General features: G+C 37.0%; 1 protein-coding gene and 1 pseudogene across 6 annotated transcripts in view; both read left to right on the top strand.

The window, feature by feature from the left end:
- The window catches only part of Gpatch8 (G-patch domain containing 8), a 94,302-nt gene that overhangs the window by 38,635 nt on the left and 31,298 nt on the right, over window positions 1-24,369 (top strand). For 4 of the 6 annotated variants that reach the window (XM_026412355.2, XM_077800442.1, XM_026412357.1 and 1 more), the window contains 2 exons: window positions 21,589-21,656; window positions 23,366-23,452. In XM_026412355.2, the coding sequence (XP_026268140.1) occupies window positions 21,589-21,656; window positions 23,366-23,452 (155 nt within the window). Of the gene's footprint in view, window positions 1-16,586; window positions 16,633-19,560; window positions 19,606-21,588; window positions 21,657-23,365; window positions 23,453-24,369 lie in introns of all 6 variants that reach the window. The other 2 variants (XM_077800441.1, XM_026412358.1) reach the window with 2 other exon arrangements.
- Window positions 10,196-10,684, top strand: LOC113199425 (small ribosomal subunit protein eS10 pseudogene; annotated as a pseudogene).

Genomic DNA, 24,369 nt, shown 5'->3' with positions numbered 1-24,369 from the left:
GGTTCAAGCTTTGTAAGTTTGTGTGTGTGTTTGTGCACACGTGAGCACACTCACATGCTGGGGTTGAATCCAGGGCCTCATGCATGCCAAAAAAACGCTGTATCACTGAGCTACATCCCCAACCCACTTTGTAAGTTCTTTATTTTCACTAGATTATTGTCAACTTTGAATTCTCCTTTTTATTTGAAACTCTTAACATGTTTAACATGCAACTATCCACTGAAATTAGGCTTCTTTGTCAAGTTTAAAAATTATTTTGACTTTTACAAACTTTTACAGTGTTAGTCCTTGGGGCTCCAGTGTAGCTATCTTGTCACTGGATAGAGTGGGGAATAATAAAGCATGTTAACTCTGGAATGAAGTTTCTTGTGTCAGGATATAAATTGCACTGGGTTTATTTTTGTATTTGAATTTTCATATTTAACTACTTTTGTTCTCCCTTTGTATTTATTACAATAATTGAAAAGTTTTTTTGGAAAAAGAACTTTTATTGTATATCATAGATGATAGTATTAAAAGATAAAAGTTATGTATAAAAATATGTTGACAAGGTATCATCTGAAGGAAATAACACAAAGAAAAACTGTGTTAATGAGAAATATTATGGACAGTTGCTTATTGTAGAGGCAGAAGGATGTTAATTGGAAATGAAGCAATAGTGAATGATAGTTGTATTTTGTACCAGTTGAACTGGATTCGGTTCTGGAAATTGTTTTAAACCTTTGAAATGCAGCTTTGAAATGTAATGGAATGCAGCTCAAACATCTTTATTTTGTTGTGAAATAAGTTTAGTCTATAGGTTTAATTCAGAAATGGTGCCCAAACTTCCTTTGTTGTGTTATTGCTAAGATCCATTTGATGATTTGACTGATTCTTTGGTCATAAACAAAAGTTCAGCTCTTGGGAAAAAATGAGTGAGGTCTGATACTATTTTCATTATTTAGCCTTTCTAAGGGGTTCAGTCAATACATTTAGATAACCAATAAATATACTGAGCTAATAAAATGTTTTAGTTGTGCTGGCTGTGAGTAATATAAGGCATGGATAAAGTAGATAAGATGGGGTTCCCGCCCCTCATTTTCTAGGGCCCCGAGACTTGCCCTTTTAAAAAAATATATTTTTTTAGTTGGACACAATATCATCTTATTTTATTTATTTATTTTTATGTGGTGCTGAGGATCGAACCCAGGGCCTCACATGTGCTAGGTGAGCGCTCTACCACTGAGCCACAACCCCAGCCCCAAGACTTGCCTTTTTAACATGTGTAGGTCTTGGAAGGATTCTTCAAGCAAAGAGCCATGTTTTATAATTCTGTGGATTCGTGTCGTGTGTAGAATTAAGCATGTGATCAGTCTGAATTTTTGATGGACATATTGCTTCAAGCTCCTTGAGTAAGGATTCTCATTTATTTTGTGTAAAAATAATTGATAACAAGGTATAAAGGCAGTATGATAACGACATTTGGAAATATAAGATCTGGGTTTGAGTTTTGTGCTGTGTTGCCATTTCCTTTAAGTAAAGGGAAAAGCCATCATCAATGGATTATTCCCCTCAGTGATAAATGGAAATTAACTCTGCCCATCTTTTCTTAGTCATGGTTATGAGGATGCAGTAAGTTAATGTAAGTGAAATCACTTTATGAAAACTGTAAGATGCTATGTAAATGCTTACTGTTACCATCTCTATTGTATAGAGCATATTTAGATTTGAATATTTTTCCTCCTAGTATTTGAACCCAGGGCCTTATTCATGCTAGGCATGTATTCTACCACTGAGCTACATCCTCAGCTCTTTTTATTTCATTTTGAGACAGTGTTTTACTAAGTTGCCTAAGTTGGCCTTGAACTTTCATTCTTCCTGCCCCAACCTCCTGGGTAGCTGGGATCATATGTGTGCACCACTGTGTCCTGCCATATTTAAGTATTTTAAGTGAATTAGAGAAAATCCATTTTTAAGTCTTAATCAGAACTAAATGTATAAAAATCATAAATAGAGATACTTGTGTCTTCTGTTCTCTGTTTCCCAGACTTAACAACAGTAATAATTAATATACATTATATTGTTAGATATTTGACTATAGGATCTGTGCTTTTAATGTTGTATAGGTTTTAGGGCTCCTAAATCCCTTATCAGCTCCTGTCATGCTGAGTCCGAGGAGCTCACTAGTCATCTCTACTTTTGAATCTCTGATTTACATCTAAAAAGAACCTCAATCACTTAACAGTATTGTTGGGACAACTGGATAACAATCTAGAGAAAAAGTCATATTCTCATTGTCATACTTTACCCCAAATTAGATTTTAGGTGAATAAAAATTTGTGCACGGGCTGGGGATATGGCTCAAGCGGTAGCGCCCTCTACTGGCATGCGTGCGGCCCGGGTTCGATCCTCAGCTCATACAAAGATGTTATGTCCACCGAAAACTAAAAAAAATAAATAAATATTTAAAAAAAAAAATTTGTGCACTACCTGGGCTTGAACCCAGGATCTTGAACATGCTAGGCAAGTGGTATACCATTTGAGCTATGCCCCCAGCCTCAGATGCAGAAAAGATTTAAAAAAGTAAAATCATAAAATTATTAGGATGGCTCAATGGGAGAAATATTATTTTTAAAATAATATTTGAGTAAAGAATACTTTTCTAAATTTAACCTAAAACATAGAAAAAGATAACAGAGCTGAGTGCAGTGCTGTAATCCCAGCACTGTACTCAGCTCTTTTATATTTATCTGTTATGTTACAGAGCTGTAATCCCAGATACTTGGAAGACTAAAGCAGGAGGATCATAATGTCAAGGCTAGCCTTATTATCAATTTAGCAAGACCCTATCTCAAAATAGAAAATAAAAATGGCTGAGAATGTATGGGGCTCAGTAGTTAAGCTCTCCAGGGTTCAATACCCAGTACCCACCCCCAACAAATGGATGAGATATTTGGCTATACTTAAAGCCTAAAAACAAATAAACTTGGGGAACTATCTCTAATATTTCAGTATAGACATAGGACAAATTTCTTGTATGTATTTATTAGTATGAAAGATTAATTATCTAAATAGAAAAGGGGAAATAAAAACACTGTATATAGAAAAGCCATGAAGATGACTTTTAAACATAAAAATACCCTCAACGTCCTCCCACCCCCGCCCCGCCCTGCCCCATCTCTCAGGTACTGGGAATTGAACTTGGGAGCACTCAGCCACTGAGCCATAATCTCAGCCCTAGTTTGTATTTTATTTAAAGACAGGGTCTCACTGAGTTGCTTAGCACCTCACTTTTGCTGAAGCTGGCTTTGAATTCATGATCCTCCTGCTTCAGCCTCCCAAGTCACTCGGATTACAGGTATGCACCATGCACCTGGCCCTCAAACCCTTCTCTTAATAAGAGCTGTGCGTATTAAACTGAGACACCATGTTTTACTTGGACTAAAAAAGGCAAAAAAACCCCCAAAACCTAATTAGGTTATGGAAAACCAGCTAATTGCATTATAACCATGAGAATATAAATTGGCAAAACCATTACTGAGAACAGTTTGGATGGCTTAAAGGTTAACAAGCAGCGGGGAGAAAAAAAGTTTTAGGTTGGGCGTGGTGGCACATACCTGTAAACCCAGTGACTCAGGAGGCTGAGGCAGGAGAACAGTGAGTTCAAAACCAGCCTCAGCAAAAGCCAGGTGCTAAGCAACTTAGAGAGACACTGTCTCTAATAAAAAATACAAAATGTCTGGGGATGTGGCTCAGTGGTTGAGTGCCTCTGAATTTAATCCCTGGTACCGCCCCCTGCAAAAAAAAAAAAAAATAGAATGCAGGTATCCTTGAATCCAGTAATTCTATTTATAACCATCTATCTGAATGTATTCTGTACTGTACAAAATAACATATGATTGAGGTTATTCATATCACTGATTATAATAACAAAAGATTAGAAACAGTCTACCATATTTTATTGATACTAAGATTTTCCCCATATTTTAATAAAACTAAAATCAGATGCATTTTGTTAATGATGTTATAGTTACAATCAGCACCTTTTTAATTTCTTTTTTAGGGGCACATAAAATGTTTTATGATTAATGGCATTTTAGATTTGAAGAAATAGAATAATAAAATGGTATAAAAGGAAACCATATGGGGTTAAAAAGATTGGAGTAATTTTGTACATGCTAAATATGTATAGAATAATTTCCAAGATAGCATTGAGAGGAAAAGCAAGGTACAGAACAGTGCATAATATGGTAAACTACCATATGTGTTAAATGATCATAGATATTTAAATGCACTCTCTATGTGAAAGTTTTACTTGAGAACCTCTTGCCCATTATGTTCTGAATTTATGTAATTATGTTTTGTTTTGTTTTTTTTACATTACTGGGGATCAAACCCAGGGCCTCATGCATGCTTGCTAGGCAAGTGCTCTACCACTGAGCCATATTTTCAGCCCATTCCATTATTTTAAATGAATTACACACCAATCCCCAAATTTAACTATTTTCTGAAACACAGGAAACTGTCTCTTCATGAAGTTTTAAAGCTCATTATGATTTAAAGCTGAGTACAGTGGTGCATACCTATAGATCAGCCACTCAGGGGGCTGAAACAAGAAAATCTCTTGAGCCCAGGAGTTTGAGGCCAGATTGGGCAATATAGCACGACCCTGTCTCAAAAACAAAATTTAAAAGTGTATTAAAAATTAATTGGGATATAAAATGCTTTTTAAAACTTTTTTTTTTTTTATTGGGATCATAAGTATTCAGAAACTGGAGTTTGGGTCCAGGGCTTTACGCATGTTAGGCAAGCACTTTAACACTGAACCATATCCCTAGTCCAGAATATAAGATACTTAAACTTATTTCTGTCTGATTACCAAATAGTTTATATGGTTTTTAATGCACAGTTAATTTCTGAGCAGTAGCTTGTACATCTCTTTTGTTTGTACTGAAGTAGCTTTTCCAAAGTTCTTATTTATTTGGAATGTGTTGCCAGACTTTTCATGCATCTTTTTCTGAATTGTATTATTTTAATTCATTTTAAACATAAAAATTTTACTATCTAAAATCATTGGTTGAGCCAGGTGTGGTAGCATACATATTCTTATAATCCCAGCAATTTGGGAGACTGAGCCGGGCACCATGGCATACACCTATAATCCCAGTGGTCCAGGAGGCAGAGGCAGGAGGATCAGGAGTTCAAAGGCAGTCTCAGCAATTTAGCAAGACACTAAGCAACTCAGTGAGACCCTGACTGTAAATAAAATACAAAAAATTAAAAATGGTGGGATGGGGATATGGCTCAGTAGTTGAGTGTCCTTGGGTTCAATCCCCAGTACCCCCCAAAATAAATAAATTTTAAAAAGTGGGAGACTGAGTCAGGGGGATCACAAATTCAAGGCCAGCCTGAGTAATTTAGGGAGAATCTGTCTCAAAAACAAACAAAAAGAAGTAACTTGCTTAGACTCACAAATCCAGTAGATGATCTACAAACCAGGCATGTGATGTTGTACTCCAAAGCTTATGCTTCAGGTAGCTGCACTCTTGGCTGCAGTCATTGGCTGGCTGAAAAATATGCTGAGAGAACATTCTTTTTTTTTAAATATATTTTTAGTTGTAGGTAGATACAATATCTTTATTTTATTTATTTATTTTTATGTGGTGCTGAGGATCAAACCCAGTGCCTCACACATTCAGGGCAGGCGCCAATGAGCCACAAGCCCAGCCCCGAGAGAGAATATCTTAATAGTTTGGGCATTAAAACTGAAGCATTCTTTTTTTTTGAGAGAGAGAGAGAGAATTTTTAATATTTTTCAGTTTTCGGCGGACACAACATCTTTATTTGTATGTGGTGCTGAGGATCAAACCCAGGCTGCACACATGCCAGGCGAGCGCGCTACCGCTTGAGCCACATCCCCAGCCCCAAACTGAGGCATTCTAACATGAAAAATTAAAAGGGTTAATTCTATGGAATTATATTTGTATTTACTTGATCATGCCAGGAAAAAGTTTTGTAAGGGCAGACTCAGTGAAGGGGAACTGAATTGCTTTTTACTGTAAGTTTTTAAATGTCATGTACTTGTATTTACTGTTCAAAACAATATATAAAATTGTCTTAGGGAAGACCTAGAATAGAAAATATCAAAGCAGAGTAGAATTGGGGGTGTTTCTTTGGTTTTATGTATGTATACTCCCTTCCTTCTCTAGTTCTTGGGGAATAAATCGTGAAAGTAGTAGGTAAGGCCAGCATTAGTGTTCATACTACATTTTATTACCAAAGGAAAACAAAACTTCAGTACAATAGAATAGAAATATGTAGTGTTATAGTTTAGACTTTGTCATGACGTTGGAATGTTGATTTCTAAAACGTCACTAACTTGGGGATGGGGTATGTAGTCGGTGGTAGAGTACTTAACTAGCATGTGTGAGACCTTGGGGTTTGATCTCTAACACCACATACACACATGTACAACAACAACAACCACAACAACCAAAAAGCAAACAAAACTTCACTGACTTCTTTTCAAAATTTTAATTTATTATTAATTTGTTTGTTTTTTGTTTTGTAGTGCTGGGATCAAAACCAGGGCCTTCACACATAGGGCAAGTGTTCAACCAGGCTGAGCTACAAACCCAGCCCTTTTTATTTTATTTTGAGACAGGGTCTTACTAAATTGCTCGGGCTGGCCCCAAATTTGGGATCCTCCTGCCTCAGTCTCCCATGTAGCTGGAATTATTGGCATGTGCCACGGCACCCAGCTTGCTTGCTTATTTATTTATTTGATACCAGGGATTGAACTCAGGGCACTCACCCACTGAGCCACATCCCCAGCCCCATTTTGTAGTTTTATTTAGAAACAGGGTCTCACTGTGTTGCTTAGCGCCTCACTGGCTGGCTTTGAACTCGCTGCCTCCCAAGCTGCTAGGATTATAGGCATGTGCCATTGCGCCCAGCTATTTATTTTTTGAGCAGTGCTGGATATTAAACCCAGGACCTCACACATGTTAGGCAAGTGTTCTACCACTGAACTGTATCCCCAGCTTCACAAACTTAGGAAAAAAAATTTTGTTTGTGAAAAAATAGTTTTCTTTTAATATTACAGTGACGTAGATAACATTTTTCTGGATAGAGCCTTTGCATAAAGAAAAGTTGGCCTTTTACTGTATTTTCCTTTTGAAATTTGTGTTTGCTTTTGGGAAAAAAAAGTGCACATTATAGACCAAATATTGATCTAGAATCTAGATGATTCTTATTTTCCCATTTAATGAAATAGATATTAATATGCTTATTTTGTAAAGTGAAACAGTTTTGGAAATATCACGTAGCTACTGAGTCTCTGCCATTCAGTTTTAAGTCTGACTTTGAAATCAATGTTATTTTTATGCCTTTTCCTTTCTCAGAAAGATCTAATACTGAGAATGAGTGGATTGGGGGAGAACAACAAATGTAGGTCCCAGAACTGCAATATGGATTGTCAGAAAGGCATACTTATACAGAACTCATCTAGTCCAGGGAGTGTATAGCTAAGTTATAATAGCCTCTATTCCTTCCTGAAGGCAAGCATAATTTTAGTAGTTCACAATCAGATTTAGTGAAGTATGGGTTGTGAGAAAGCCTTTGATATTCTAAGTGGAATTTAATTAATATAATATAATATAAATAAAAGAGATGAAGTGTCCAGGTAGTTAATAAAATTAGAATTGGCAGTCTACAGTAAGTTTGAGTTTAGGGCTTAAACAGAAAGGGATTGGGGCCAGGTGAGGTGGCACACGCCTCCTATCGACTTGGGAGGCTGAGGCAGGAGGATTGTGAGTTCAAAGCTAGCCTCAGCAACTTAGCAAGACCCTCTCTCAAAATATAAAAGGGACTGGGATGTGGTTCTGTGGTTAAGTTAAAAAATATTAAATTCATGGCAAAGTAATCAGAAAACACAAGCATTTCAAATGAAGATTAGAACAGATTTATTGTTTTACTAATACCTATTTTTAGAAAAGAGTGAATCAGTTAAAAGAAGTAAATTGGACATTATTAAGATAGAGTAATTACTTTGAAAGAGACAGTCACTGGTAAGAAATTAAATAGGTTGCATATTTATTTTAGGAAAAAAAGAGGAAAGTCTTAATAGTAAATTCCATAAGGGCTCAAAAGAAGGAATGATTAGAAAAGTCTTCAAAGCTCTTTATTATACCAACCAGACATTTGTTGTGGAAGTAAAATACTATCTAGTCAAAGTATGTTTGAGGATGAAGATGGGTGATTTAAAGAGGTCTGGGTATGAGCTGATAAAGATTTAGAATAGGGTGATACCAATAGAAATGCAAAGAAGGTGTAGATATTAAGGAGGATAAAAACAAATCAGCTATGAAGCACAGTGTGTAGTCAGTTCATGCTTGTGTCTGAATAGCAAGCCCCTGTTCACTGAGTTTTTATTGTTAATCCTTTAGCATAGCTAACTTTTGGTAAGCATTTACCAAGTGCTTAACCATGGATTTTCTCACTTAAATTTTCTTTGAAGTAGACATAATATCCATTTTACAGATGAGGAAATTGACATTCTGAGCAATAATTTGCTCAACAGCTTGTAACAGGTAAGTGGTGTGATCAAGGTGTTAAAACCTATGCTTTTAATCAATATGCTATCATAAACCTAAACTGTAGGTAGGTACAGGCTCACTACAGTCTCCTGAACAGATATGAAGTGGTGAGAAATGCCAGTATTGTACTACAGAGTTAAATATATGGTAGCCATTCTGCCCCAAAATAAATAGATTAATGAAGCTGAGTGCAGTTGTACACACTTATAATACCAGCAACTCATGATTATAGACCCAGGAGGCTGAGGCAGTAACATCTCAAGTTTAAGGCCAGTTGTCTCAAAACAAAATCTTAAAAAGGGGCTAGGGCTGTAGCTTAGTGGTAAAGCGCCCCTGGGTTCAATTTCCAGTATCACAAAAAATAAAAAAAATTGGAGATGACTCTAAATGTTACATATTTTATAGGCCACTTAAGGAGGTCCCATGTTTATTTTTCATGATGACTATAAATTCACTCGAAACTTGATGCTAAATGAGTGGTAAGAACCTTGGCCAAATTTTTAGGGATGGTAATTGATCTCTAGAAAAAAGCACATACTGGGCCAGGGATATAGCTCGGTGGTTAGACTACTTGGCTCGCATGTATATGGCCCATGGGTTCAATCCCCAGCTTTTTCCTATTTGGTCTTCTCTAATACTTGAATCTTGTGGGATTTTTAATATTTCATATTATATGAATTTTATTTATTTGTCTCTTTTATCCTCACTGGACTCTTAAGATCCTAAAGAATGATAATTACTATGTTAGTGTTTTCTCATTATGTTCATGTTTTTTATTTCTGCATGTTTATTGAATTCATAGAATATACCAGATCTGTACTGAGTGTTCAAGATGATTAAGATATAACCTCTATCTGCTTACATTTAAAAGGAAGATAATTGTAACAAATAAATACAATATATATTCAGTATAATGAATAACATAATGGTTAAGTTAAAGACATGCAGTAGGTGGCCTATGCCTGTAATCGAAGCATCTCAGGAGGTTGAGACAGGAAGATCAAAAATTTGAGACCCATCTCAGCAACTCAGCAAGGCCCTATCTCAAAATAAAAAATTAAAAGGACTAGGGATGTAACTCAGTGATCGAGTGCCCCTGGATTCAATCCCCAGTACTGAGGGGGCAGGTGGACGGGAAGGAATATCAAACAATTTAACTTGGAATTTCAATTTATTTCTCTAATGATATAACCTGTGGAAAAATATCAGATTGTGAGAATGATGAAGCAAGCAACGGTTTCATATCTAAATAATTATCTACAGATTTTTCTGTGAACTCATTTGAAATATGCTTGTTAGTAGATGTATGGAACACAAGTATGTGTATGTTGGTGGAATCTCTTCATTCTTCAATAACTTGTTATTTTAAAGTAGATCGAAATGTGAAGATGATAATGCAAAGTAAAAAGTTTCTTATAAGAGACCAACTTCATTAAAAAAAATTGCTGGGCATAGTAGCACACATCTATAATCCCAGTGACTCTGGAGGCTGAGGCAAGAGGATCACAAGTTTGAGGCCAGCCTCAGCAATTTGTCCAGACCCTGTCTTAAAATAAAAAGAGCTGGCCACACATGCACCCTCCTTTCCAGCCTCGCCCTCTGACCCTGAAGCCTCCAGGATGTTGTTGCCCAAGAAGAATCGGATTGCCATTTATGAACTTTTTTAAAGGAGGGAGTGATGATAGCCAAGAAGGATGTCTACATGCCCAAGTACCTGGAACTGGCAAATGAGAACGTGCCCAACCTTCATGTTTTGAAGGCCATACAGTCTTCAAGTCTTGAGGCTTTGTGAAGGAACAGTTTGCCTGGAGACATTTCTACTGGTACCTTGTCAATGAGGGCATCCATATCTCTGCAATTAACTCTTTTTGCTGCCTGAGATTGTACCTGCCATTCTACGTCATAGCTGACCAGAGACTGGTAGGCTTTGCCCCAAAGGTCTGGAGGGCAAGCAGCCTGCAAGACTCACGAGAGGGGAGGCCAACAGAGTTACCCATAGACAGAGTGCTGTGCCCTCTGGTGCCAATAAGAAAGCTGGGGTGGGGTCAGCAACTGAATTCCAGTTTAGAGGCGGATGGGGTTGTGGACATGGTCATCTACCTCAGTGAAGTTGAAGGGGATTATTTTATGCTGGATAAACTTGTAGAGGGGCGAGGAGAGCTGGGGTTGTAGTTCAGAGGTAGAGTGCCCCTGGGTTCAACTCCCATTACTGCCCCCCCCCCAAAAAAGCAAGCTTAAAAAGGAGTTTATTTAAAAATTACCACAAAAATCAAAATAATGGGACACATATGCCTAGAAAACAGAACAAAACAATATCTTTCATGTATAAATGTAGTTTCATTAGTTTTAACTCCTATCTTTCTGCTCCTAGTAAACCTTCTAAAACCTATAAAGGAGGTTGCTACCAAATGGGAGTTAACAGGAAAAAATACAGCGGAAGCTTAGAAGGAGGGAGCAAAGAATGTAGACCTTGAAGTAAGAATTGGGGCCAGGGTTATTATATATGCAGTTGATGCCAACTAAGACTATAGGAAGTAGTGTGAGATATGCTATGATTGGGGAGGAGTCATTGCCATTCAGCTCTTGCTGATGCCACATAGAAGTGTCTCAATGTCAGATCTTCTGAATATTTTAAAGAAATCAGAAATCCTGATGGCTGTGAAACTTCCTACTTGATAAATGTTGACCCGAAGTTTAAAATAATGTAAGTGTACCTTACCAGTCCTATGTTTTACCGACCTTGGGTTACTACTTTGTAAACTTCTTTGAAATCTGATCTGGGTTTAAATTCCAGCTCTGCAGTTAGTAAGCAGTGTGATCTTGTTAAGCACATAGGTTGTTTTATTTTTGGTTTGGTTTGGTATAGTACTGGAGATTGAACTCGGAGACACTCAACCACTGAGCCACATCCCCAACTCCATTTTGTATTTTATTTAGAGACAGAGTCTCAGTGAGTTGCTCAGTGCCTCACTCTTGCTGAGGCTTGCTTTGAACTTGCGATCCTCCTGCCTCAGCCTCCCAAGTGCTGGGATTACAGGTGTGCACCACTGCACCCAGCCTTTTTTTTTTTTAGTTGTAGATGAACAGAATGCCTTTATTTTATTTATTTCTATGCAGTGCTAAGGATTGAACCCAGTGCCTCACACGTGCTAGCCAAGCACTCTACCACTGAGCCACAACCCCAACTCCTTGTTTTTGTTTTTTAACCTGCTCCCCTTTTCTATGATGTTAGAGATCAAACTCAGGGTCTCAAGCTTGCTAGCCAGGTGTTTTACCAATAAACTATAACCACAGCCCCACCCATAATTTTAAAAAGATTTGGGAGATGCTTCAGGAATTAAATATGATGGCATAAATTTTTTATATACCTGTGTCTTATTTTTCCTCTCCAACATACAGTGTGAGAAATAATGCCACTTCAGAGATTGGGAAATGTGCTAGATGCAATGAATGATACATGCCCATAATCCCAGCAACTCAGGAAGCTGAGGCAGGAGGATCACAAATCCAAAGCCACCCTCAGCAACTTAACAATGCCCTAAGCAACTTAGGTCATTGACTCTGTCACAAGATTCTGTCTCAACATAAAAAATAAAGAGGAGCCCGGATGTGGCTCAGTGGATTCAGTCCCCGGTACCATAAACAAGTAAACAAAAAAATCCTCCTAAAAATTGTAAAGCAAATAGAATAAACCATAGCTAGAAAAACATTGCTGTGGATCATATGAATAAAATGAGCTTTTTAACAAAATTACCTTTATTATAGCAAGTAGGGTAGATGATTCTTTCACTCATCAAAAGTGTATTAGTGACTCAGGAGGCCTAGGCAGGAAGATCATAAGTTCAAAGCCAGCCTGAGCAATTTAGTAAGGCCTTCAGCAATTTAATGAGATCCTTGCCTCAAAATAAAAATGAAAATGGCTGAGGATGTAGATGAGTGGTAAAGTATCCTTGGGTTCATTTTCTAGTACCCCCCCAAAACAAAAACAAAATTGGAAATAAAAGGAATACTTTACTTTTTTTTTTCTGAATTCTTGAGATGGCGTTCTTAGAAAGCTTAACAGCATTTTATATAGTGATTTGTAGTTTATAAACCATCTTCCATTTATTGTCTCTTTTGATCTGTGTGCCAGTTCGGAAAGTGGGCATATCTGCATTTTGTAGAGAGGGCTGTTCATACTGAAGCTCTGGTTGTAAAAAGTCACCGACCTATTTAGATATTGTCTCCTATTAGGAAACAGATTTTGTAGCCCAGCCTTATTTAGGTTCTACCTGGGACCTAACTCTTTTCTGGAAGGAGTTAAAAGATGAAATGAATTGTGGTGGGGGGAGGGTACTATGAAAGGTAAAGAAAGAGCAGTTTAAAGGAAGTTGGAAAGTCTTTTCAGTTACAGAGTGATCCTGGAATAAAAAAATTCTCAGTGTAGTAAGGGACCACTGAGTCAGTCATAAGATAATTCTAAGAAGGCATTGGATTATTGACTTGCCACCATCTATATAACTCCCCTATATATTTTCTACCCTTCAATTTTGGAATTGAAGTGAACCAACCAAGTATAGTTGTTTGTACATACCTAGAATCCAATCTTAGTAGGCTGAAGCAGGAGGATCATAAGTTCTAGGACAGCCTGGGTAATTGGATGCAACCCTGTATCAAAAAAATTAAAAGAGTAGGTGTATAGCTTGGTGATAGAGCACTACCAAGCATGTGCAAGGCCTTGGCTTCTGTCACCACTGTCACAAAAAAAAAAAAAAAGAAGAAAGAAAGTAAACCCTGTAGACTATTAAATCTAACTCCTTTATTTTTGGATCATGAAACAAACATAGCTAATGTCACATACCCATTTAATGATAGAATTGTAGTTCACATCCTCTGAGTTCCAGGGCTATCACTCTTCATAAGTACATTCTTTTGGAATTCTTTAGTTAAGAGATATCCACATAGATATGAAGTCCACCAGTAATTTTTGGTCCACCTACATGTACATTGGAGTGCACTCTAGGTACTTTAAGCAGCAATTAATTTTCACTTTCACTTGGGGCTGTTTTTTTTTTTTTTTTTTTTAAGAGGAAAAATGTCCCCAGAATTAACTAATTAAATAATTAGTGCTGGGGATTGAAACCAGGGACACTTAACTATTGAGCTATATCCTAAGCCCCTCCCCCTTTAAAAAAATCTTTATTTTATTTATTTATTTATTTTTATGTGGTACTGAGGATTGAACCCAGTGTCTCATACATGTGAAGCAAGCACTCAACCACTGAGCCACAACCCCAGCCCATATCCTAAGCCCTTTTATTTTATATTTCAAGACAGAATCTTGGTAAGTTGCTGAGGCTGACCTTAAACTTGTGATCCTCCTGCCGCAGCCTCTGAGTCGCTGGGATTACAGGCATGTGCCACTGTGCCCAGCTGTTTCCATAATTTAATAGACCATTTGTCCTAATTTTCTGAAAACACTGTTGTTATGAGGGATGAATTAAGGTGTTCCCATCCCTGAAATGGGTTATAGCAACTAAGTGAACTTCCCTTCTCCTTCTATCCCTTTCATCTTCCCTCCTGTCCTTCCTTCCTTCACTGAGGATTGAACCCAGGTCCTCATGCATGCCAAACATACACATTACCACTGAGCTATATCCCCAGCCATGTGGACTCTTTCTAATTCAGATTTTTATTAATATTTTATTATTAGATATTAAGTATAAGTTCTTTATCCAGTTTTCTTTTTCCTTAATTTTTTTTCTTTTTGAAAAAATGAAATGGGGTAACATTTCTATAGAGCTTTGGTGCTGGGATTGAATCCAGGTCCTTGCATATATGCTAATAAGCTGTCTACCATTGAGAGATCAATTTGATTTTTCCAGTGCAGATGTTTTGTAAGGTACAGAAGTTTAACTGTGATCTTAAGGAATCTCCTTTTTTTTTTTTTTTTTTCCTTAAACATTTGATGGCCAACTGAGCAAGATGGTGCATGCTGGTAATCTTAGAGACTCAGGGGGCTGAGGCAGAAGAATCACAAATTTGAGGCTGTTTTGGGCACCTTAGTGAGATGACCCTGTTTCAAAATAAAAAATAAAAAGTGCTGGGGATGTAACTCAGTGGTAGAGTATCCCTGGGTTCAGTCCCCAGGGTCACTACCCTCTCAAAGTGATGCCTTCTGCCCCTTGACTGCTAAGGGGCAGATAAGATGACAGATAAGATAAATTGAACAAGTTGCTAATGAACAGTGGACGCAAAACTCAAGTATTTAATTTAGAACAGTTTGCATACTTTTTAAGATGGAGACCTGTATAATATAGTCATAGGTTCTACTTAATAAAATAATTTCTTGATTACAAAAGAATTAAGTCATGAATGTCTTGTGGTGGTAAGCAAAAAAGCACCACGATGATGGAATATTTATATCCTAGTAAGTTTTTTTTGGGGGGGGGGTACTGGGGATTGAACACGGGAGCACTCAACCACTGGGCCACGTCCCCAGTCCTATTTTGTATTTTATTTAGAGACAGGGTCTCACTGAGTTGCTTAGCGCCTTGCTTTTGCTAAGGCTGGCTTTGAACTTGAAATCCTCCTGCCTTGGCCTCCCAAGCCACTGGAGTTACAGGCATATGCCACCGCACAAGATCCCTGAGTAAGTTTAAACCCACCTTGAACATGTTCATTCTGAGTCAACAAATGCTTTTTGATTAAATGTTACTTTGTCCCACATAGTGTGTCAGGTATTAGTATGCAAACATAAGTAAAACTCTATAGAAGTGTTACCCCATTTCATTCTTTAAACTGAGGACCCTTTTTTTTTTTTTTTTAATCCTCTACCTCCTTTATCCTGAGTCTCATGTTTTGGGATATTGTGTGCACCTATTTTTATTTTATTTTAATTAAACTTTAAAAAAAAAAAGTGGTCAAACTCAAGGATGCTATCCTAATGTCTTTTAGTTACATCCCCAGCTCTTTTTTCCTTTTTTTTTTTTTGAGACAGTGTCTCACTAAATTGCTTACGCTGACCTCAAATTTGCAATCCTCCTGCCCCAGTCTCCTGAGTAGCTAGGATTTCAGGGGGTATGCCACTGTGCCCAGCTCCAAAATTATTTATTTTTGTTTCTGGTTTTGTTTTTGTGGTGTTGGGGATTGAACCGGTGGCCTTGTGTATGTTAGGCAAACACTCTACCAACTGAGCTAAATCGCCAGCCCCGAAATTATTTATTTTTAAAAATTAGCATAGTATAATGGTTAGCATGAGATGGCCTTCAACAAGTCAGTATAAATTTAGTTCAGATAATTTTATCTCAGGTGAAAGTACTCTTAATTACTCTTGAATGGAAAGTACCTCATAGTTCTTTATTACTTCTTCCAAGGGCTTGAGGATCTCATTTTCCCTGGTTGAAATACCCTTTCCAGACTTTCTGATTCCATAACCCTTCTGCCTTTGCCTCACCTTTGTTCCTGTTTATTAACATTATGGTTTTATGATTAAAATTAAACTGTTTATTCTGGAAAGTCAGTTGTGATAATTCTGTAAAGTATCAAATGGAGATTTCTTAAAGTCACAGTTAAACTTCTGTAACTTACAAAACATTTGCATGGGAAAAATCAAATTAATCTCTGGTTGTTTTGTAGGACATGGGAAGATTATAGTTAGCTTTTGTAGTACTGGATAATTAGAACTCTGTTTCAAGTAGAAAGTGTTTGTTTTTAGGGGCTGAGGTTGTGGCTCAGTGGTAGAGCGTCTGCCTTGCCTCTGTGAGGCACTGGGTTTGATCCTCTGCACCACATAAAATAAATAAATAAATAAATAAATAAATAAATAAATAAATAAAACAAAGTTGTTCAACTAAAAAAGTTAAAAAAAAAAAAGAAAGTGTTTGTTCTTATATAAACCTTATAATCTTGCTTGATGTTTCTGTTTAGTGTTTCCTGAGATGTACTATAAAGAATATGCTACAGTTACAAAGAAAAATACCTAAATGATTCTGAAAGTAGTCACTTTTTTTGTTTGTTTTTTGGTACTAGGGATTGAATCCTCCTGCCTTAGCCTCCTGAGCCTCTGGGATTACAGGCAAGCACCTGGCTCCACTGCATTGACTTTTATGTTTACTTCTGCTTTATTAGTGTCAATCTTTTTTCTTTTGGCAGGGTGGGGGTTACCGGGGATTGAACTCAGGGGCACTTGACCACTGAGACACATCCCCAGCTCTTTTTTGTATTTGTTTTAGAGACAGGGTCTCACTGAATTGCTTTGCACCTCACTTTTGCTGAGGCTGGCTTTGAACTCGTGATCCTTCAGCCTTCTGAGCTGTTGCCATTACAGGTGTATGCCATTGCACCTGGCCTATTAGGGTCAATCTTTAGTCCTTACCCTTATTAATGCAGACTGATATCAGGGCACTTTACCACTGAACTACATCCCCAGCCTTTTTTAGTTTTTTATTTTGCGACAGGGTCTCAATTGCCCAGACTCCTCTTGAGCTTGCTATCCTCCTGCTTTAGTCTCACGAGTCTTTGGGATTCCAGGTGTACACTACCATGTTCACTAACTTTTTAGACATTTCAAAGCTCTGTGACCTGCTTGTGCATTAGGTCCACAAATGTTCTATTTTATTCCCTTCACATGTTAAAAGAGGATTATTTTGTCTAATTATAGGTAATTCAGGAGGCATAACATCTTTTTTATCACTGTTTTATGCCCAGTGCCTTGAAAAGTGCCTGAAGTGTAGTAAGAGTTAATAAAATATTTGCAGTAAATATTTGCATTGAATGAATCTTTATAACAGCAACAGAAATAGTGGTTTTCTTACATCTATCTATAGACAGTTCAATCATTTGAATAATCATTTTAGATACTTCTTTATTTCTATAGGGAAGTCATGTATATGTCTTCTCTTTCTAAAGTGTGGCTAATTACCAGAATATGATTGCCTTTTAAATATTTTCTTCCTAGAGTATGTCCCTTTAAATATAGTGTTTCTCTAAAAGAAAGTTTTTTTCTATAATCCAGTTCTTTGGGCTAGCTTTGTAGATTTGTATATCCTTAAATATTTTAAATTCACAATGAATTCTTAAGGATTTGTTTTCAGAGACAAGGTGGCTATAGGTAATCATTTGAGTTTTAATTTTTGTTGTTATTGAGGTTTTTGGTTGGTTAGTTTTTGTTCTTTGGTACCAGGGATTGAACATAGGGGCACTTAACCACTGAGGAACATCCTCAGCCTTTTTTTTTTTTTTTTTTTTTTTTTTTTTGAGGCAGGGTCCTGCTAAGTTGCTTAGGATTTCTCAAAGTTTGCCAAGGCTGGCCTCAAACTTGCAGCCTCCTGAGTCACTGAAATTATAGGCATTCACCACCATGCCCAGCTTGGTTGGTTGATTTTTGAGACAGGGTCTCATGTTGCCTAGGCTATCCTTGAACTGCACTCAAGCAGTCCTCCTGCCCAAGCCTCCCAAGTAGCTTGACAGCAGGGATACACCACCATGCCCAACTTTGTATTTTATCTTGTTCACTCTGGTTATAAATCTTAATGCATTTGCATTTTAATAAGACCTGTTATATAATAAGAGCATTTATTTCTACTATAATAGAAATAAAATGACCTTTTAGTGTATAGACAAGTAGAACTCAATGGTAGAGCACTTTGTAATCCCAGTGACTCAGGAGGCTGAGGCAGGAGGATCACACCGTTCAAGGCCAGCCTCAGCAACTTAGCAAGACCTGTCTCAAAAAAAAAAAAAAAAGACTGGCGATATCGATCAGTGATTAAGTGCCTTTAGGTTCAATCCCCATACCAAAAAAAAAAAAAAAAAAAACTTTGAGTTTTGTAGAGAACACATATTACCAGATAGTCTGCTACCTATCTTTTGAAAAGTTATCACTGCAAATTATTATTGATAGCAAAATTAATAATTAAGTTTGTTTGTTTTAAACTTGGTGCAGCCTCTTCCTGTCTGTATTATTTAGTGTCTTTTCCCATTGTGATTTTTCCATGGCCTATAGCCTCTTTAATAATGTTAAGAAACTAGTACTTGGCCCAGGCAGTAAGTCATGTGTCCCTCAGATTGCTTTGAAAGCCAAACTTTTTATTTTCTGTGAGTTAACTCTGAATGGGGTAATTGCAAATTTTATGGTTCTTCTGGTGCCCTTTTTTTGTTTTTGTTTTTGTTTTTGTTTTTGAGACAAGGGTCTCACTAAATTGCCCAGGCTGGCCTGGAACTGGTGATCCTCCCATCTCAGCCTTCTAGTAGTGAGGCTTAAGGCATGCAGCAAGGTGCCCTGCTTTAATGCTATTTTTTACTGTAGTTTCTCTGAAGCTCTCCTTCAAAGGTTGGCTTTGTTGCTTGGGGAAAGATGAATGTTGGTTGGCCTGGGAAGTCTTCATTAGCAGGAAACAAAGGGGAGAACCACTTAAAGAGTTTTATTCGGTTATAAGAAAAATTCACAGCAGTCTCCAAGCATTGAATATACAAGATTGTTTTCTGGACCTCTTAATTGTTATATATTTTCAGAGAGGTCTTGAAACCCAACCCCTGTTCCCCATACTCTTCCCCAAACCTTCTTTTAGTGAAGCAAATGAGTTGATCACTGTCCAGTTGATCTGACCTGGTCTTTGATGTGATTTCTTTATGGAAAAAATCCCATATTTGCCCCATTTGGTAATCCCATTATTAGTAGAACGAATAGTTAAATGGGAGATTGGAAGCTATAGCTAATTCTCTCCCTTTAAACGGACTGGCACCTCCACCCCATCCCCCAACTCTTGCATTACTGAAAAGGAGAGTGTTCATGTTCTCAAGTAGCAGTACAAAAATCTCACACCCTTGTCTGACCAGTATGAAAACAGCTGTTACAGCACAAAATGTCCTTCCTCTGTCCTCAGCTGAAATTGGGGGAGGGACAAAGCCCAATTGGTACTTTACACTATCCTGTCTGCCTGCTAGAAGGCCTGTTTCCTACCCTAATGGTTTCTTCCTAACAAATGGTGTTTCTTTTTTACAGCATTATGATCCTGGACTTGTTGTGGTGATGGTAAACTTAGCAGTGGTAATTTTTTATTTTCAGACTGAATTACTCCTTTTGTCATCAGTGCACCAATATGTTAGGCTTACTTTCTCTGTTGTAGCCTTCATCCTTCTGCTTGGTCTTTTTCATTTTCCTTTCCTTTCCTTATGCAACTTGTCTGATCCTTGTTCATTAAAGGGTAATGTTAAGAAGGAATGTATCTGTGTTAGAACTGCCCCCCCCCCAAAAAAAAATCAGTTACACATTAAATTCTAATACTGTCAAAAACTTGATTCCCCCCCCCCAATGTAATGGGCACTAGCACTTGGCTACTGCAATTTATAAATAAATTAAAACAAACTTTGACTGCCTTAGAAGGCAAAAGTACTAATGCAGAGTTTATAAACAGGGGTTTACAGAGGTAATGAATTTGTACCAAAAATATTTTGATTCTTAAAAAACAAATTCTGATAGATCAAAAAAGAAACAAAAATAAATTTCTTTTCAATTCTGTCATTGGACCATTTGTTTTTACCAGTAAATCCCTGATTGAGACGTTATGAAAGTGATATTGCACTTAGGAAGTCATTTTTATAACCTGTCTTTAATTTGGTCCTTTTGCTAAAGATTGCAGTCACTGCTTATTTATTATACCATTGGGCATAAGGTAGTAGTGCATTTTCATTAGTATCTAAAAGAAGACTGTATTCTAGAAGTTTTTGGGGTTTTTGTTTTTTCCCCTGATGTAAGATGTTATTTATTGACTTAAAGCAGTTTTTTAAACTATAGTAATTATTCCTAATTATCTCCCTATTTATTGTTTAAAAACAATAATGGGATTGTGGTACTAATTAGGTAAACTTCTGAATTTGTTTTTAGGACAAAAATTAAATCCCACAAATATGGAGCAACTGGATACAAGTGGTTGCTAGTCATTTCATTTTGAAAATGGTTTCTTCTTTTTTCTGCAGGACCCAAGCCAGTCATGATCATCAAATTTTAAAAAATTTTTTTCCATTACTTCAGATTTAGCCTGACAAAACTCAGTTTTTAGCCCAAAGGTATAATATATATGTGTATATAACAAAACAACAACAGCAACAACAAAAACAAAAACAAAAAAAAAACAAAAACAATTGTTTACACCAGCCTGAGTGAAATGATGAGGGAAGTAAACATTGTGTTTTTTCACTAAAGGTGTACAACGGATAAGGTAAGTCCTCTTTTCAGTGGGCTTACATCACAATGAACAGCACAAGTTGTGATGTAAAACAGCTGTGGTAGTAAAGTGCTTGTCTGCCCCATTTTGCTTTGTTTGGCTGGTTATGAGTGGATTAAATATATATTTATGAAAAAAAATCTCCAGCATAGATCAATTAGTTTAAAGTCAATTTTCTTCGCAACTAGTCCTTTTCACAGCTTACTGTTGACCACAGCCGGTATGAAATCCACTTGGGGAAATGGGACCTCAAGCACCAGATTAAAACTAAAAAATTTTCACAGCCCCATTTAAAATTGTAAGCATCGTTCGAAAATAAAGCAAACCCATACTGACTTGTAATTATAGAATTTTACTACATCATGTTTAAAAATATTACTTTGACTATTTTAGATTATCAGATGAGTTATTACCAGTTTTAAGTAAGGGGAGATATTAGTGGACAGGGTAAAGTGATTTTTGATGGGAATTTGTTCTTGGATTGTTTCAAAAAAGAACTTCTAATGTTTTAAATTTTAAACCTCCTGGTGCCATTTCTTAGAATTGGTTTGCATTACTTACTATTTTAATTTTGCCATAGTAATGTGGAGTTGTCTCCAACTGGAAGTCAACCAAAGTGGTTAGTTGGGTTTAAACTAGGACAGGAAGTTTTGGATGTAAGCTGTGAGAATGGCTTGTGTTTGGTTCACTGTAGCTTTCTGGTCTCTGCACTCCAAGGCAAGATCTCTAACCACCCAAACCTAATGTGTAAAGTGAGCTGTTGGCTTAACTTTGTGTCTTACCTTTATTATGTGTTCCTGTTACAGGAAGAACAGATCCCATTCCAATTGTTGTCAAGTATGATGTCATGGGCATGGGTCGAATGGAAATGGAGGTAAATTGATCTCATTAACCACTAATTTAATGGATGTTTAAAATTGATGTTAACTTTAAATTTAGATGCCAATAGAGCATGCTTATCTGATGGAATATAGATTTTTTTGGGGGGGGGGGCTCAGATTGAACTCAGGGGGCACTTAACCACTGAGCCACATCCCCAGCCATTTATTTATATATATATGTATGTATACACAAACACACACACACACACACACACACACACACATATATATTTGTGGTGCTGGGGATTGAACCCAGAGCCTTGTGTGTGAGAGGCAAGAACACTCCCAGCTGAGCTATGTCCCCAGCCCCATTTTTATATTTACATATTTTAATATTTTTTAGTTATATATGGACACAATAGCTTTATTTTGTTTATTCATTTTTATGTGGTACTGAGGATCAAACCCAATGCCTCACATGTGCGAGTCAAGCGCTCTGCCACTGAGCTACAACCCCAGCCCCTCATTTTTTATATTTTATTTAGAGACATGGTCTTGTAAATTGGTTAGGACCTTGCTACGTTGCTGAGGCCGGCTTTGAACTCATGATCCTCCTGCCTCAGCCTCCTGAGCTGCTGGGATTACAGGCGTGTGCTACTATACCCAGCCAGATGGAATATAGTTTTAATAATTTCCTTTGGACAATTAAAACTATTTTTTTACAGTCTAATTTAGTACTATTTTCGAAGCAAATAGGATGTAAATAATGTCACTGTTTTAACTGGGGCATAAAGAGTGGCTTGCCCAGGATTATACAGCGAGGCAAGATCAGACTTAGACCCAGACCTAGTGCTTATTTCAATAGACAGTGTTAATTTTTTAAATATTTGTGGGGTAGAAAACTTCCCCTTGTAGAGTTGTGTATAGATATCATCTGTGATGCCTGGGATTTTTCTTTTTTTGGTACTGGGGATTGAATCCAGAAGTGCTTTACTACTGAGTCACATCCCCAGCCCTTTTTTATTTTATTTAGAGACAGGGTCTCAATGAGTTGTGGAGGGTCTCACTAAATTTCTGAGGCTGCATTTGAACTCGAAATCCTCCTGCCTTAGCCTCCCAACATGCTGGGATTACAGGCGTGTACCACTCTGCCTGGCAATACCTGCTTTTTTAATTGCCTCAAATATTTTATTAATTTACCCTTAATTCTTTGGTAGTCAGCAGAGAACTGCAGTCAATTATCATCAACAAATGTGCCTGTTGGGGAAGCCACCATCATGAAAGGATTAATGAATTCATTTTTTTTCCTAATTTTTATTAGTTATTGATGGATCCCTATTCATTTATTTGTTTATATATGGTGTTGAGAATTGAACCCAGTGCCTCACACGAGCTAGGCAAGTGATCCACCACTGAGCCACAGCCACAGCCCCAGATTAATGAATTCTTTTGCATGCTATTTTCTCTGTGGGGTGACAATAAAGCTACCTCATGGTAGCTGAGCAAAATTCATAAGTTTTTATTTTCAAACATTGTAGTACAAATAACTTTTTCTTTCTTTTTTAATATTTATTTTTTTTAGTTGTATTTGGACACATACCTTAATTTTATTTACTTATTTTTATGTGGTGCTGAGGATCGAACCCAGCATGCTAGGCGAATGCTGTACCACTGAGCCACAACCCAGCCCGAAAATAACTTGTTCATAGCTAATCTTAGGATACTTTAGGAAAGAAAACTAATTATTATCTCTTTTGTCAAGCTCGATTATGCTGAAGATGCTACCGAACGCCGCCGTGTCTTAGAAGTAGAAAAAGAAGACACAGAAGAACTGAGACAAAAGTACAAGGTAACTAAATGAAGTCATTCTTGTGTCATTGGTCTTCACGCTATAAAAGAGATACTCATTTTTGGTGAAATAGATCTCTCTTGATGACAGTATTTATTTACATTTGGTGGTGACTAGTAGTAGTTTTCAGGTTTCTGTTATTTTCCTATTTATTGCCTCTGTAAAAATTATAAAGATACTACTACTACCTCATAAGTCTGTTGGTAAGATTACATTAGTTACTGATTTAGTTTTGTTTTTTTGTTTTTTGTACTAGTGAATGAACCCAGGTGTGCTTTACCACTGAGCTACATCCCTAGTACTTTTTGTTTATAATTTTGAGACAGGGTCTTAGTTACTGAGGCTGACCTCAAACTTGTAATCTGCCTGTCTAACCCTACCAGGTTGCATGTGCTACCATGCCTGACTAGTTAATACTTGAAAACACAGTACTTGGTACACATATAATCAAGCAGTAGCAGAGGTAAAATTGTTAGTGAAAGGACTGGGAATGTAGCTCAGTGTTAGAAAATTTGCCTAAAATGTTCAATGCACTGGGTTCAATCCCTAGTACCACCAGAAAAGAAAAAAGAAAAGTACTTTGAAAGCTTGATGCCAATGGATAAGGTTTTCCTTTTCTCTCTCTCTTAAATGAACGAGATAAATTTTAAAATAGCTAGTTGAAATTTTTTTGTTCATTGCTAATTAAACTCAATTCTAAAGCACTGATTTATTACGCCCTGTGTAAGTATCAAGTTGAATTTTATTCTTTCGGTATTTTCCTTTTATAAGGACCTAGTTATATATAAAACTGTAGTTCAGAACATGTTGTAAGTTAGCTTTCAAAAAGCTGGCCAGGTCAGGCTGGGCACAGTGGCACATGCCTGTAATCCTAGCAGCTCGGTAGGCTAAGTCAAGAGGATTGCAAGGGGCTGGGG

The sequence above is a fragment of the Urocitellus parryii genome, chromosome 7, assembly GCF_045843805.1.
Source record: "Urocitellus parryii isolate mUroPar1 chromosome 7, mUroPar1.hap1, whole genome shotgun sequence".
Taxonomy (NCBI): domain Eukaryota; kingdom Metazoa; phylum Chordata; class Mammalia; order Rodentia; family Sciuridae; genus Urocitellus; species Urocitellus parryii.
This window is presented reverse-complemented; position numbering and strand designations above follow the sequence as displayed.